General features: G+C 36.7%; 1 protein-coding gene across 1 annotated transcript in view; it reads left to right on the top strand.

The window, feature by feature from the left end:
• The first annotated feature begins 2,379 nt into the window (after positions 1 to 2,379).
• The window catches only part of diaph3 (diaphanous-related formin 3), a 417,231-nt gene continuing 401,909 nt past the window's right edge, over positions 2,380 to 17,701 (top strand). The window contains exon 1 of the mRNA XM_067431466.1: positions 2,380 to 2,894. Coding sequence (XP_067287567.1) covers positions 2,754 to 2,894 — 141 coding nt within the window. The 5' untranslated portion in view covers positions 2,380 to 2,753. The remainder of the gene's footprint in view (positions 2,895 to 17,701) is intronic.

The following is a 17,701-nucleotide window of genomic DNA, read 5'->3' on the forward strand; positions in this document are numbered from 1 at the left end:
TCTATCTATCTATCTATCTATCTATCTATCTATCTATCTATCTATCTATCTATCTATCTATCTATCTATCTATCTATCTATCTATCTATCTATCTATCTATCTATCTATCTATCTATCTATCTATCTATCTATCTATCTATCTATCTATCTATCTATCTATCTATCTATCTATCTATCTATCTATCTATCTATCTATCTATCTATCTATCTATCTATCTATATATGTGTGTGTGTGTGTGTATATATATATAATGTGTGTTGTTTTTAACCTTCTGTCTCCCTCTACTGCACCTTGTCATCAACTCTCAATGTCTCTCTCTCTCTCTCTCTCTCTCTCTCTCTCTCTCTCTCTCTCTCTCTCTCTCTCTCTCTCTTTGATGATAAGGTGCAGTAGAGGGAGACAGAGGACTGAAAACAACACACACGCTCTTTTGTAATTATTATATGTTAGTATAGGCCTACATTTGCTGTGTCTGAATTGAAGGGAAAACATTATTAATATGTTTACTATGCACCAATGCATATAAAGACTATGCAATACTGTGGTTCTCAACCAGGGGGCTGAGACCCACAAAGGGGACCTCAAGATTCAAAAACCAGGATTCCCATAGTGTTGGAAAACCTGAATAACAAATTTAAAAAGTGTGATTTCTAGACCTGGAAAGTCATGGAAATTAATGAATTAAACTGATATATATATATCTATCTATAAAAATAATTATTTAAATAAATGGCCTAGTTTTGTTTCTTTGAAAACTAACTATTAGAAATATAGTTATTGTCTTTGACACTGGGGGATTTTGGAGTCAAAAAGGTTGAGAACTGTTGATATAATATAGAAACTGGAAAATGTACTTTTAATATAGAGCAGAGTTTGAATTTTTTAAGAGGTGGGGTTGGTTACAAAACTTCATAAATATTTTTTTTCTTCCCTATTTAGCAGATCCTGCCAGATCCAGATCCTGCAAAAGCTGCTTTATATTAGCTAAAAGCTTGCCAGTCCACTCTTCACTGACACCTACTGTAATATAGGGTGCTTCTTCAATCAAAGGCTGTCCTCATTGGCCAAAACATCAAGCACCACCAAAGGCACTACATTTCATAAATACATTTTTTTAACCTTTAACTCTTAATTACATTACAACATTACTTAATTACGCTACTTAGAAGGCATCCTTCATTTTACATCCTTCATTCAACTCATTTTGAAGGTGTCCTTCAATCCCCCACAATCCTTTGCGCACATTCCAATTCACTGAACTTGGAACTTGAGTTCATTGAAATGAAGACAAAAAGAATGTTTTTGGGAGATGAAGACAGGTTATCTTTTGTTTTGTTGCAAATGAATCACTTTAAGGAATAGTTCAACCAAAAATTGATTTCTAACACTCTCTAACAAATCTCTAACACTAAACTATCAGTAATGTAAGCCACTAGTTGGTTGTCATCCACTATATTTTATTAATAGAAAGCCAGCTAATTTAAGAATTTTAATACAGGTATTTTTCCAAAATTGAGTTTTAATAGTGTTTTGTGCTGTGATCATGCGGGACCATGTGTGACAGCCATGCACACTTAGTCTCATTCTAGCATTTATTGATGAGGAGTAGCCTACTATAGTCTACAAGCCATCAAAGGATTGGACTAGGAAGGACACAGCATAGAAGGCAGCCTTCAGTTTGAGAAGGATGAAGTCACTCCATGAGTGGGATAATTGTTTACATATTGATTTTTATTCTCAAATGTATGACATGTAAAGACATTTAAGTGTCCATAGGTCTGTCTTAGGCTTCTCAGATTGTTAAACAAATGTATTTTAACAATAAGAAAATCAAATAAAGCCTGAATCCTCTCACAAGCAACTGCATTTTGTCAAATTTGACAAATTTTCAGGAAAACTGCTGATTTAAAATAAAATATATATTTTAATCTTAATATTCTAGAGTATAATTTATATAGGGTAAATATTATAGAGAATACAGAAACTAAAATTATTGTGTACAATTTGGTATCAAAATAAGCTACTGATCAATAGCCTAAATGTAGCCTAACAATAAGTAGCCTAAATATTTTTCAAATTATATTTTAATAATTTGTTTTATCCGTAGTACAGTAAAACTGAATTATTTTAAATGAGAAATAGCATTACTATGTTATACATTAAATAAAAAGTTTTAGTTAGGGTAAAAAGTAAGAAAATATGGCTGTGTGAAGGATGTTTGCCATGTGACCAAATGCGGAAGCTCACACCAGCGTGAATGTTCTTTCCTAGGGAAGATTCTTTACCCGGAAATCACGTGTTGCTCAATTCAACGCATTTCATTGGGTGATTCTGAGGCGGGAGTTTCAGTCAGATTGCTGCTGGACATACGTGAAGTACTCCTTATGTATTTCAAACTGATTTCAAATGAGCTATACTTTTGACTAAACTAGACAACCTATACACGTTTCAAAAATCGGCTATTTTGTCGCACCGGAGTGTATTATAAATACTTACGCAAATCTAGGGGTTTAAAAAGTAGTGTTAGTGAGATCTAAAGAACTGGCAATTGGATTACCGTCGTTAGCCGCCTTATTAGAAAACAGCTAAAGTTACTGTCAACCGCGTCTCGTGCCTGCTCGCTCGCGAACGTCAACTTAATCCGAGCTCGCGCTTGTCTCTTTCAACGGTCAACTTTGGGGATATCATGAGTTTAGATTTGCATTAATTCCGGAAACTTCGTAGAAATAGTTTTTATAACTTCACCTAGATATGGAGAACTACCGCCATCCAAGATATGAAGGTTCGAATCAAGTGAGGGAGAATAAAATACATCGAAAGAAAGGTTTCGGAGTCGGAGTGTCATCCCAGGGCAGTTCAAGTGGGGATGACGGAGAGAAGAAGACTAAATTTGTAAGTACATTTTTTTTAAACAACCTCTATCATTTTAACGCATGTCTGTTCTCATATCTGGTTATTATTCCAGTAACGTTTATGTCCCCACCCTGGTCATACACTGCTGCTACCTCTAACCATCCCAAACAACATCCTCAAGTGTGTTGAATGGAAAGAGGTCTTTCAGATTGAAGTGTTAATAGTACCAGGTTTATATATATATATATATATATATATATATATATATATATATATATATATATATATATATATATAATTTTTATTTTTAAATTAACATCTTTCTGTCAAGGCCTGATGGTGATGTTTAAAAAAAAGAAACCACCAATCTTCAGACCATAACACAATACTTTATAAAGATTCAAGTATGGATGTAGGTAACTAAACATAATAAAAACAGAACACATAGGTGTGATGTGTGCACTATAAAAACATAAAGTCAAGTTAGTCTGTATCTTTTCTGCCAGCACTCTTCAGAAATTCTTATTGCATGCAAATTGAAGATACATCTTCAAAATGACAGCATGACTGCTGTTTTTTTAGATGAATTGGAGCAACAGCAACACTGTTTTTTTGTGGTTGTGTTTAAACAGACAGCAGAGAGACAGACTGATAAAAACACACCCACACATGTTGAACCTCTCTTTCAATGACATTAACTTGGTTGTTGACTGCCAGTGCTAAATCAAAGGATAAAATTAGCCCAGGGATAAGACAGAATAATCCAATCTTGGTTTAGTGCTGCGAGTGTAGGAACAAATTTTTTTTCTGAAAGCCCACCCAACATGATGAGTGGTGAGTGACACTGTGCCTTCTGTAAATGTGGTTTAGGTCAGGGCTTTTACAAACTTTGCAATGGCAAGAACCGCTAAATACTTTCTTAAATATCAAGGCAGCTGTACCCTTCAAAAGTTTGTGTCATTAAGATTTTACGAAGAAACATCTTATGCTCATAGAGGCTACACTTATTAAATCAAAACAGGAGTATTGTGGAGTATTATTACAATTTATAATGAATGTTTTCTATTTGAATACATATTAAAAAGGTGTTATGTGATGGTAAAGCTGAATTATTCCAGTTATTCCATCAATATTCCAGTCTTCAGTGTCACATGATCCTTCAGAAATCATTCTAATTTGCTTATTTGATGCTCAAGAAATATTTTGTATTATCAATATTGAACATTGTTGTTTTGCTTATTACATTCCAGAAAGATAAATAAAAAAAACAGCATTCAGTTGAAATAACATATTTCTTTACTCTCAATTTTGATCAATTTAATGTGTCCATGTTAGAAAAAGTATTAATTTCTTTAAAAAACCCTCTTACCTCAAACTTTGGTATACTTTTAATTAGGGCTGCACGATTAATCGAAATCGAACCGCAATCGCGATTTGGCTTGTGTGCGATTATGAAAGCTCAAAGGCTGCGATTTTAATTAAATAAATAAATGCCCAGTGTGTTAGCGAAGAGCTGCTCTGTGATAAACGCTGCTCCGTCTGAAAGTTGCTCATAACGTGCGTTTGAAAAAGCAACACGAGTCAAACATCTTCACAAACTAGTGAAGCGTTCATAAACCTGTTCAACAAAAGACGTTTAATAACATGTTTTACCTCAGTTCATATCGTCAGTCGAGTGTGTGTGAGCTGATGTGGCTTCTCATCAGAGTGAGGCAGACGATGCGTTATTTTATAGTATTCTATGCCAATCAGCACTGCATTATAATACACTTTATTATTATGAAAATACCCTTGACGGCTTGAAGAACTCAAATACTCCATATTTTGCTGCAGTCGTGTTTATTGTCGTCATGTTTAATCAAAGCATCTCTATCTTCTGTTTACACAGCGTTACGCCTGTTTCACACCGCAAGCGTGAGCAGCGCGTGAGCTGCACTTCAGCGTAACTACACCGTGACTGCACCTGCAGACGCGCGAGTGTATTCACACTGGAAGCGTTGGTGCAGCGTCACAGCAGCGGCTCCCACAATGATAGAGCCTATACCTGTCTGAGTATTAAATACTAAACTAAAATAAATTATTATATTTTCTGCCTAGTTTACTTTACTTTTTATAATACTTTCACCCAAACTGAATAATTAAAACAAGTTTAAATGGGTAAATCTTCTACAGATGATTTTTATTCTTCGTTTTCTTTTTCTGCATTTTGAGCGCTTTTGTGATATTATATTTATTTTGTCCATCAAAAGTGTGCTTTCGCTTTGCACCGTGACTGCAGCTGCAGACCGAGAGCCTTTACCTGTCTGAGTATTAAATACTAAACTAAACGAAAGTTTGTTATATTTTCTGGCTAGTTTACTTTATTTTTTATAATCATAACCATACTTTCACCCAAACTGAATAATCAAAACAAGTTTAAATTGCTAAAATCTTCCACAGATATTTTTATTCTTCGTTTTCTTCTCTGACATACTCCAGTTATTGTTCAAATACACTACACGTGCTTCCTGTGTGCATTTTAGGCACTTTTTGTGTGAAATCACATTTATTTTGTCCTTTAAAAGTGTGCTTTCACTTTAATTGAGCGTCAGAAGCGTCAGCAGCGCAGCAAAAATAGGCTCGCAGCCGAAACCCCCGCTTCACTGCTGCTCACGCGACGCTCCTGCTTGACGCTCACGTGCTGCTCCTGCTCCCGGTGTGAATGCACTCATTGATTAACATGGGCGCCGGAAAAAATACGCGCTGCTCACGCGCCGCTCACGCTTGCGGTGTGAAACGGCCGTTAGCTTCACATCATGGATTTCCTGAAAACTAACGTCAATTACTTCTCTGACGCAAATGTGGCGTTTTCCGCTCGAGGGCGCCCTCTGGCTTTCAGTATGAATTAAAAACGTTTGGCTAATCAATAAAAAATAAAAAAATACTTATATATATATATATATATATATATATATATATATATATATATATATATATATATATATATATATATATTACAATAACTTCTTAGGCTTAGACCTTTCTAAATTTTTTTAGTCATAGGCTGTCTGCATATTAATAGGTAACCCAGCATTTTTTTTTTTTTTTTTTGTAAAATAAGTTTTCTTTAAAATATTACAAAATAATAATAATAATTGGTATTAGTATTATATTGTTATATTTATTCTGACATACTCTTTTTTATTTGTAATTATGAAAATGTTATTGTAATGGTAATATTTCTTATTTTTACAAATATTTTTAGCAGTAATAATAATCATAATAATTATTATTAGTCACGTTAATATAAAAACACAGTTATATACACACGCTTTTCATTTGTAAAAAATAATAATAACAATAATAGCATTTTAAATCGCAATCGCAATTTTACCCAGAATAATCGCAATTATATATTTTCCCCAAATCGTGCAGCCCTACTTTTAATATAATATAAAGACAACATTGGCTTTTACTAACAGGCATTTATCTCACTGAAGCCAAAACAATTGACATTTTTGTTTTTTTCCCCCACTAAGTGGTGTGGTACAGTTCAGTACAGGACACTACGGTTCGTAACAGTCAGGGTGTAGCTATCAACGTCATTCTCGCCAACAAAGAAGAAAATGACGCCATAAATGACGATGGACAACATCCTTAAGAAAGATCTTGTTCTTGCCTCTCGACATGTGGCTGTTTGTCACAAGAAGATGCGCTTTATGTTGGAGCTAATGCTGCAGGCATGAAGGGATAACACAGACGAAAAAGCAAATAAGTGACGATTCCCTGTCAACCAATCAACGTTCTGCAGCGAGTCTAGCTCCACCCTTTATGACCGGGCTACTGTGCTAGGTACCCCAACGAAAGGGGGGGCAAAAAAATGGTACAGTTCAGAATTAGGGTACCATTCACAACTTCTGACAATGGAAACAGCAAAAATTGCATACCATGCTGAAGTCTACTGAACCGTATCGCTTGGTGGAAAACAAGCCATTTCATAGCTTATTTCATATGCTGCCTTTTTGATTGGTAAGATTTGTTTTTAGAAGAAGCTCTTATGCTCACCAATGCTGCATTTATTTTATTAAAAACAACAACAGCAAAAAACAGTAATATTTTGAAAGATTGAAAAATGTAAAAACTTTTCTATTTGAATACATTTTAAAATGAAATTTATTTCCGTGATGCAAAGCTGCATTTTCAAAATAAAAAATTGTTTTACAAGTGTTTTCAACATTGATAATAATCAAACATGTTTCTTGAGCAGCAAATCATCATATTAGAAAGATTTCTAAAGGAACGTGACACCGAAGACAGAAAATTCTTTGCATCAAAGAAATAAATTCCATTTTAAAATATATTCAAAGAGAAACCAGTTTTTATATTTAATTCATATTTTGCAATGTGGTGTTTAAAAAAAATGCTTTTTTAAAAAACCTTACAAATCTTACAGATCAAAAACTTTTGAATGGCGTTGTATTGAAAACCATAGTAGGCTGTTCAATGTATTTGATAGTATTGTATTGTTGCAGTCTTTGGCCCTGTCCCAAATGGCACCCTAACCCTCAGGTCTTCCTCTGAGTCCACACTTTCCCAACGAAATGCCGCTTTTACTGCCGGGAAGAAGTCCGCTGCGTAGCTCGCACCAGTGCGGACTCTGCAGAAGTGCGCATAGAGGGCGCATAACGCCACAAAGGGGGGCGCTCGCAAGCACCCTTCTGAGACCTAAAATGACAAATGGGACACCCTGCGGTCTCGTGGACTTAACGGACACGCACGCAGCGCCTATTGTAAGTCCACAAGACCGAAAGTGCACATGAAGTGTGCTATTTGGGACAGGGCCTTTGTTGGAATATTTTGTAGATTATCAGTTGTTATGGCTAAAGTCTGTAAGTGCAGTAATTCTTGCACAATATTCCAGTCACATTTTTCCTGTCTGTCGTCTTCATGTCTTGTCTGTTGAAGTGGGTACAAACAATGGAACTGTAGTTTAGTTGCTTTTTACATAAACTGCTCATCTGTTTGAAACAACACGATCACATGGTAATGCATATCAATAGTACGAGTGTGAAATCTTGTGGAATCGAATGGATATGCCAAAATGAGTTTTGGCGTGCCTATGATACGCACTTTATTCCGTGTATATGACACACTCTTGGGAAGGATAAGGGTGGCAGGGTGGGTTCGTACGTATAACATGCCATAAAGTGTGTATCATATGCAAGTGAAAAACCACGTTCCATATGAATCCAAAAAATGTATTTTGGCATATACATTCCAAGAGATTGCACACGCGTCCTATTTACCGATATACGCATTTTCGTGAGATCGGGTTCGTTTGAAAATAGGGGCTTTGTTTTATTTTAAAACAAATGTGTGGTATTTGTCTAACAGGCCTGAGATGTTTTCATCAACACACCCTTGGCACTGAGTCACAGAGTACAAAGCATAAGTGCACTTCTTTTATCAGAAAGGGGTCTGCTGTCAGAATGTGTGGAATGCTGTGACTGTTCGAGGCCATTTTCCTATTGTTTTTTTTTTACAGCTGAACTTGTAATGAACAGTTCAGACCGCAGGTGGTCCACAGGCCGACTTTAAACTCCAGTAGTGGGTTGTCTTGAAACCCAGTTGGTCTTTGACTGTCACAGGCTGTGCTTGATCTGCTCTTGTCATCTTTCCGTGTCTCCTGTGTTCCCGGAAGAGACTATATTGTTCTTCTCATGTGGTTTCTGAGCCTTTTAGTATAAGGAGTGGAATTTATTCTGCTGAAAGTTTTAGTTACCATTGACTGCATGTGTATACTATCATGCATAGCTTGGACTTCAAATTCATTTCAAACAGTTTTAACTTTTTGTAAGAAGGTAATTAATTACTGCACTATCACTCGAGCATCTTTTTGTGTACTGTTCAGAAGCTTCACAAATAGTGCAGTGGACACTTTTGATTAAAAATTCGTCTCTGGAAGACGTTTTTACGCTGCTTTTCTAATGGAGATGGATAATGTATTATTTATCAATACTATTTATCAATCAGAACCAGCCTGAATGAGATTTAAGACTTGCAGTCGTTTTACTTGCTTATAAATGCTTCCACAGGTTCTTTTTCACTGTCACAAAATCACTATTTCTTTATCTTCTCAAAATTACTTTGCAGCTATTATGTGTTTGGAAAAAGCAGTCATTATTATTGTTTACATTTTATTCTTTTGGGGAAGAAACATTCTGTGTGAAGTCAAGTATCTGTATTGACCAGTAGGTGTCACAATAAAACCACAAAAAGAGGACGTTGAGGCAGATATAATTTCCAAGAACATTTTCATAACCAGTTCGTTTTTTTTGTGCCATTACTAATTCAGCGTTTAGGATGAGCTGCATGCACCTGATAAAGAAAACTGAGGTGAGAGGAACAAAGGAAAGTTATACTTTTAAATCCAGCAATGACTTTACCTTACTTGCTTTTTTGTGTATACTTCTTCGTTTATCCATAATTCGTAAAATTCTCCATAATTAGTATGATTCTAGTTTCTCCTTCTTTCAAGACTGACGAACAGTTCTCATGCCATTATGGCAGAATGTAGAGGAAGACGATACATGTTTTTAAAATAAAGGTGAATGGGCCAACTTAGACAAGTTAGGGTTAAATATTGTTTCAACATTTTTTCTTATTTGTCTCTTTTCAATTTCATAAGTTTGAACTACATCATAAAGTGTCACAGTCTTCAGACTTGCTTTGTAATGTTCCTTAAACCAGAATAAATTGTCTTATTGAATGCTCAGTTGTCCTAGAGAGTGACATGAGTTATTGCATGTTAAGTGTGCCATGTATAAGTGCATGGCAAAGCTCAATCTCAAATGTTACTGAATTTAAAAAAAAAAAGTAGCTTATGTAAGTTGCTCTAGTTGAGTCTCCACTCAATTTAGCAGAGAATAGGTGCAGTTGCCAGAGCAGGTGTTCAAATTTGTCACTTGACATTCTGGGCTACCCTTCAGAAAGCATTGTCCTGGGCTAAACGCTCAGCTCCCCCATCTGTCTCCAGTAAGGGAAGGAAATGAAGCAAGAGACCAAGCAAGAGGGAGAGTAAAGGATTTCGGCACAGCCACAATGCTGCTTGAACAAGGGAACATATCATGGTGAGGGTCAACCAAATGCCTCTCATTACCAGCAATTATGGTACCCGTTTGATTTCTCTGTTGGGGACTTGAGAAAATGCACTTAGGAGGACAAAAAATCGAGGCGATTTGAAGTAGAAAGATTGAATGTATGCCCAAACAACCCCAAATAAAGGCAGCTTTTATAGCAGCTGTTATACATCCAGAGCCAACCAACTAGATGGATTTTACAGGGAGCTTTCATTCTCATGCTGTTCTGACAGCCCCCTGACTTCTCTCTTCCTCCCTTCGTTTGGACTGGAGGAGTTTGAGCAGCTTAATGTGAAATGTTCCCACAGTGATGGGTAGACAGTACTGCTGTGGTACTGCAGGACTTGTTGATTGAGATTTGGAAAGTTTAGTTGAATCCTTTCTTAATGTCACAGGATGACTTTGACATCCACACATACAGTAAGTGTCTAAAATTAGTAACACGGGAAAAGGAACAAGGACAAAAAGTATGAGGTTGTGTGGCAAGGGGTCGAAATGGAGGCTGCTCTTGCTTCATTGAAAGTCCAAATGGCTGCATTGGGCTTACTGAATAGAATGATGTGGAAGAAGCAATTATAGAAGCTGCCAGTGATGCTCTTCTTTTATCACAACATGTTCTGCTGCTTTAATAGTGCAGTTAACTTTTGACTGACCTAAATGAAAAAGACTGACTTTTCAAACACAGGAAACAACAATGCCAGGGAAAGTATAGCTGCAACTATCAAGGCTATAGCAATTATGTCCAATTTTCCTCATCCCTTTTCCTCTGTTGTCTTTGAACTTTAAGGGGGGGAGGGGGGTTAATTTGTAATGAAAGGTAATTTTCTTATTCAGCTTCTGTCAGTCAGGTCTCTCAAACATACTACACCTGGAGATTTCTAAGTAAGTGGCGATAGCTTGTTCCCCTTGGTGGCTGCACTTATTACCTGGTGTGATGAAAAGCTAACTGAAACTAAGCTGTCATCAAGGCCAGCAGGACGTTGTCTCTTCCAATGGCCTGAAATGTGGATTTATGCTTTTTCTTGTAGTCTACAAAAGACCGTTTGATACGATATATAATATACACTAACTTTCAAAGGTACAGCATGAGTCAAACATGATCTTTGAAAGTACAAGATTTTTTAATGTTGAGCGATGCAAGAACAAGTTTTGGACTTTGTTTCAATCTGTTACTGATTTAGATTGCTTCTACTGTTACAACATTTATTTCCTGTTGACATTTTGGACAGGTATTTGCTTGTTGCACACATCTGTACCCAGGGATTGTGCTTGCAGGATGGCATATTGGTGACTGTCTATATTACTGCATATAACCTTATATTTTACATTATATGATGTCAATATATCAAGCTACTTGTAGCTTTTGCCTCAAACTACTGAAAACTACCAGAATGAAGCCAACCAAAGTAAGTGCTGGTAATCTGAAAACACATACAAACTTGTATTTTGGAGTTTAGTGATCGCCATTGAGATATTCTGCTCAATTTAAAATGAAAGTTTGCGATTTGTGGTCACGAAGTAAAAACTAACTTAATTTGGAGGTTTTAAAATTATAATATATTTAACTGTTTTAGCTTTTGAGAGCTTTTTAAGTTTTACTAGTTTTCATAATGCACATCTTTTGAAAACTACATAGCCACTACACACTACATGTTTTATTATGGTTATCTGTTTAAACCCATTATTGTGCAGCCATGTGATGTTACACAGAGACTTCTGGGAATGTCCTTTTAAGGTGATGATACACGCGGCAACTTTTTGAGTGAGAAACAGGGCCCACAACCAATTTAAAGTATCCAGATAGAATTTTTTTGCCCTTTCTCAATGGGAAAGTTACCAAGCAACATTGCTCAAAGTTTCCCTGTGTATCATCACCTTTACTCTTTTTCACTTTAACTTATTAGGGCTGGGAGAAAATTCACCTAACAATCACAATTTTATTTAGTTAACAATTTTAAAATTCCAGAATCAATATTTATTGCACAAAAAATATAAATATTGATTCTGGATCAATATTTGCTTTATTTTAGTCCTTGTTAGGGCTGTACGATATATCGTAATTATCGAAATATCGCAAATGTACATATCGCAATATGCACATTGCAACGGCACGCACTATCTGAATGATTTTAATAGGCTGCTTCAACATTGGGAAAGGTGTACATTTAGGTTGGCATTAGGGCCCTATAAAATCTGTTTTATTTTTTACCAAATTCCGTTTTATTTTTCCCCAAATTTTTTCCACTTTAATTTTTGCAAATTCCGTTTTTTCCGTTTTCATTTTTGCAGATTCCTTTTAAAAAAAAAAACCTTTTACTGTTATTTTAGTCAAAAAAGAGTGTGCTTTTAATGTTAATATAATAGAACATAAAACAAAAAAATAGTAATGACCTTAAATTTATTGAGGTAAAATACATTAGTTTATATAAGTTAAAATGAAAGTGCTCCATTAGCTTTTTCTTTTAAGTAAAAAAAATAAATTCATAAGAATCATTTTTTACATACAGTACTATTAAGTAAAACATTTAAAGCTACATAAATATATCTTTTGCAAATGCAACTGTGCTCCCCTCTGCTCCAAACACATATGTATATTTATGGCATATTAGGGATGTCAACGATTAATCGATGATTGATTAATTGTCGATAAGACATTTGATCGATAAGACTTCTCGATCATCGATTTAGCAGGGTCATGCGCATGCGTGAGGATTGGGACAGTCATATTATATAACAGAAATGTGAACACTATTTTAATAAATGGTTGTAAAGTCATTGGGTTTAGGTGCCGTGTTCAGAGCGTTGTTCCTAGAGCGTGTGAACACCACGCGTCTCCCATTCTGAATATGAATATCAGCAACTCAATTCAAGTTCACTTGTCCATTCGCATCATTTTGTGAAGATATAACATTTGTAATATTTTGTTAACTTTATATAAATCTGATTAATCTCATATAGGAAGCTTTTTGTTGAGTTAAATAACGTGCTAGCAAAGAGCAGTGTAACTTACCGGTGTTGATTCAGCGCATCCGCTTCAGCTCGCGCTGTTCAAACAGCAACACACGACTAATAATAACTATGATTGGGACCGTCACATTACATAACATTAATGAAAACAATATTTTAATAAATCGTTTTGAATTAATTGGGTTTAGGTGACGTTTCAGCACGTTGCTCTTGCAAGTGCGTCCACAAATTCTGAATAACAAGATCTGAGGCGGCGTTCGTGTTGTATTACATGTTATATTTGGTTATTAAATAAGTAATTTAATTAAATTATAAATAACATCGACTAATTTTACAATCCCATAGCCCTTTGTTTAGATAAAAAAAATCCTTCTCATTCATTTGGTGAAGAACATAGCGTTTTGAGCAGCATTGCACATAGGCCTACTGTCATGCTGTCGGCTATAAGCCACTGCTGTAGACGCATATTTCAGTATGGTTAACGATTAATCGATTAATTGATCGTTAATTTAAACGACGATCGATCATGGGAATTTGTGAAAATTGACATCCCTAATGCATATAACATGCTGAATATGGGTAGTTTACACACTGTAAAAAATTTGTGGTGGTTTTTGTTGGTTTAACTTAAAAAAGTAACCTGGTTGTCTTAACATTTTGAGTTTATTGAAATTAAAAATTTGAGTTGATACAATGAAGGAAATTAGTTTAATAAATAGAAACTAAAAATATTTTTGTATCTGAACCACATAAAAAATGTGATAAATCATGAAAATAGCACAATTTTTATATTTCACTGCGTCATCAGAAATAACACACACATAATTGCCCAATATGCTTACAAAATCTTTTAATAATCTTTTAATAAAGGTTGTCGAATCTCAAAAAATGTTCATTGTATTAACTCAATTTTAATTTCAATGAACTCAAAATTTTAAGGCAACCAGGTAACTTTTTTTCTAAATAATTTTTTACAGTGCATGATAAAAGTAACCTTAAAGTTAAGATAAGCATCTAGTTTTAATCATTTAAAGGGGCCTTTGAAACACTTGTTCCCCACTGCTGTCACAGGACTTCACCAAATCATACCAAAGAAGTGTGTTTTTGACGGAGCAGTCCCAGCGATAAAGGTTCGGTCCTGCTTTGGAAGCAGCTGGTGAGTAAAACTGCTTCAAATGTCTGCTATTGGCTATCGTCGCATGAGTAAACATCAGTAAACGACACGATCACGTGCTTCGTCATTCAATGTATTCAACGTTGTTCTATGTATAACGTTACACTAGTCTGACATGCAAAACCGTTTTGCTTGCTACTGCTAAGGTCTAGTCACATACAATAGTCCATAAACCGAATCATGTCCTCATAAACTGCGAGTAAAGACACAAATGTTGACAGGCCACTAAATACAGTACATACCACAGAGACGGACATCCTGCTGTTGCTGTTTCTCCGTTCAATTTATTTCAGCCTCAGATTTGATTCTGGATCATATGTCTATTAGCTGAGATCGATAGCCATGGGGTTCCTCCACGCTTGAGGACGTCACCGTTTTGTTCGCACTTGTCATTCTTTAGCTCTGCCCACACGATTCGCCTCCAGGCGCTCGGTTTTTTCCGGAAAGACTCGGTACAGCCTATATTTCTTTTATAAATATAATAAAGCTAAAGTCTTTTCAGAGATATGAAGGATGCAATACTACTCTATAGGTACTCAAGATTGACATGAGATTGACTGAAACTGAGTGTTTCACCCCCCCCCTTTAAGGTCCCTGCATAAGTCAAAATTAAATGTATGTTCTTGAAGTTTGTCACACCACAGACAAATGTGTTATTAACCACCCAGCCAAATTTGATTTATAAAAAAAAATCTGCCAAGTAAATAAAATAGCTTATCAAAATAAGCAGCATTCTCTGTTCTCAAATGCTGGGGGCATGTCTGCTGTCAACACTGAAACCATGCCCATTCGTGGGAAAGCTGCCGTGACTCAGCAGTGCAGTTCAAGACGGCACCAGATGTCGGCGGGACTGGAGAATGAAGGGCAGCGCGAGAGATAATCGGTAAACTCAGCTTCATTCTGCAGCGGAATATATCGATGAATCCCAGTTGTCTCCGATGAAAGTTTGTAGAGCTATAGGGTGTAAAGTCACTGCAGAGGCAGGTGCTGTTGTTGATCAGCTCTCCATCAAGGTAGCTGTTCACAAGATTAAGCCACCTCTTATTGATTGATATCATAATTGTTGTTGTGTAAGTTGTAGGCTGTAGTTACTTACGGTACTGAGAGTAACTCACGATGGAGCTGTAACTGAACTGATGTGAAATATGCTCTAGACCTTGTTAGGTGAGGGGCCAGGCTTAGTGGCTCTAATCATAGATCATAAAAAAATATGGACGACTCAACATCATCTGTTTCCGCATGCCAGATTTGAAGCTTTCAGGCGGCCTGCATGGCGCTGACATCTTGGGACCGAGTCTGCGCAGTAGAGCTTTCGGGACCGGAGTTGCGCAGTAGAGAGCAGGTAGTAGAGCAGGAAGTATAGTCGCGATATCAAAAGCCTGCCCACACTCTCGCAGATGCAGAACAATTAATTGTGTTGGTGTGAAATAAACAGTTATGGAAATGTAGAAATTAAAGCTAAAGCTCCTATCTGCTCCCAAAAATTCAGAAAAAAGTGTGTTCGTGCCTCAGTTAGGGCTGTGCGATAACACGATATTTGATCGTGGACGATCAAAATTACTGCACAATCCACTTTTTCAGAAAAATCGTTGTATCGCCATATATAGTGCGCAACACGTTATATCCTTAGCAGTTCGATAGACGGCGCCAGGTTAACAATCTCGTATATGTTGCTCGTAAATTCAGTGAGATTAAGTGACGGAGTCCGTGACAATGGAGGGAAACACAGAGGAGTTGGTTCCTAAAAAAAATGCAACTTCTGTAATCTGGAAATGGTTCGGATTTTTGCTAACAGACACAGCGCAAACAACAGTTATTTGCAAATGTTGCAATGATAAGATTCGCACGACGGATAGCAACACAACGAACCTTTTTAACCACCTCAAGAGAAAGCACCCGAAAGAATATGCAGAGAGTCTAATTTTAAAAGGACCCCACGCGAGGACATCACCAGGTACAACCAAGCAGCCAGAAACGACGAGGCTTAAACAAACAACTCTAACGAAAGAAACATATCAGAAAGGAGCTCCGTATGAGAGGACGAGCAAGCGCTGAAAAGACGTAACTGATGCCGTGACATTTTACCTGACCAAAGACATGATTCCTATAAAGACTGTGGAAAATGAGGGCTTTAAAAGACTGTTCAAAGTCGTAGATCCACGTTACGAAATACCCAGTCGCAAATATTTCTCCTCCACTGCCATTCCACAGCTTTATTCAGAGTGCCGCAGCAAGATTCAAAATAAAATTCAAAACGTTAAGTTTTGCTACAACGGCTGATTTATGGTCTAGCCGTACGTCAGAGCCGTATTTAAGTCTGATGATTCACTTTGTTCATGAGTGGAAGTTGTGCAGTGCGTGTCTAGAAACAACATATTTTCCACAAGACCACACAGTCGAGCTCATAGCGCAAGGTCTTAAGGACGCGCTTGAATGTTGGGGACTGAAAGAAGCAAACATGACCTGTATGACGACAGATAGTGGGGCCAATATGGTGAAGGCATTGGAGCTCAACAGCTGGACTCGTCTGCAGTGTTTTGGGCACAGACTCCACCTAGCCATCGGTAAGTGCAACTAAAAATAATGGTCTCTGATATTCAAGTGATTATATTCAGCTATTATAATAAATCATTGCAAATTACATTAGGAACTTTGAACATAGTAAAATCGTGAGATTAATTTGCTATAATAATTGCACTGGTATGAGTAAATGAAATGTTATATATACATTTAAACATTTTATATACATTTTTACATTGTGTTGTGCATTTGGTTAAATCTAATTGATACATTGTTCTTTTTTTCCCTTCTTTTTTTAGAAAAAAGTGCCAAAGACCCTCGTGTTGAACATGCAACATCTGTCTGCAAGAAAGTTGTCAGCACATTCTCCTTCAGCTGGAAGAAAAAGAGGGAACTAAGTAATGCTCAAGCTGAGCTAAAGCTACCTCAACAGAAGCTCATCACTGAGTCCCCAACGCGATGGGGTTCGAGGCTCAGCATGATTTAGTGAGTGCTTGACCAGGAAAAGGCGATTTCTCAGGTCCTGAAGGCAGACAAGAAGGTAAGGCATTTGGTCCCATCATGGCAAGATGTTGACGTGATGGAGTCTGTGAAAAAGGCACTGAGTCCACTGAGAGACTTTACTGATGCACTCTCAGGTGAGGACTATGTGAGTGTGTCTTATGTCAAGCCAGTGCTTCACATGTTGAAAGTCAACATTTTGAGCCTGAATGATGAAGACACTGAACTAACAAAAACAATGAAGACAACCATTCTCAATTACCTCACTGACAAATATCAGGACCCCACCACTGATGACCTGTTGGATATGGCTTCGCTTTTCGATCCCAGATTCAAAACACAATTCATTGCCGAAGACAAGGTAGAGGGAATACAAACCAGAGCTGTGGCTGAGCTGGAGTCTTTGATGACCATACACATAGTCTCCAAAATCAGATCAGCAGCCCACATCTAGTACCTCAGCCTCCACATCACAAATCCTTGATGAGGATCAGACACCACCCAAGAAAGCAAAGAAATCACTTTCCAGCTTTTTAAAAGCCTTCGGTGTTGCAAGTGCATCTGCA

This window comes from Pseudorasbora parva, chromosome 22 (assembly GCF_024679245.1).
Source record: "Pseudorasbora parva isolate DD20220531a chromosome 22, ASM2467924v1, whole genome shotgun sequence".
In the NCBI taxonomy this organism is placed as follows: domain Eukaryota; kingdom Metazoa; phylum Chordata; class Actinopteri; order Cypriniformes; family Gobionidae; genus Pseudorasbora; species Pseudorasbora parva.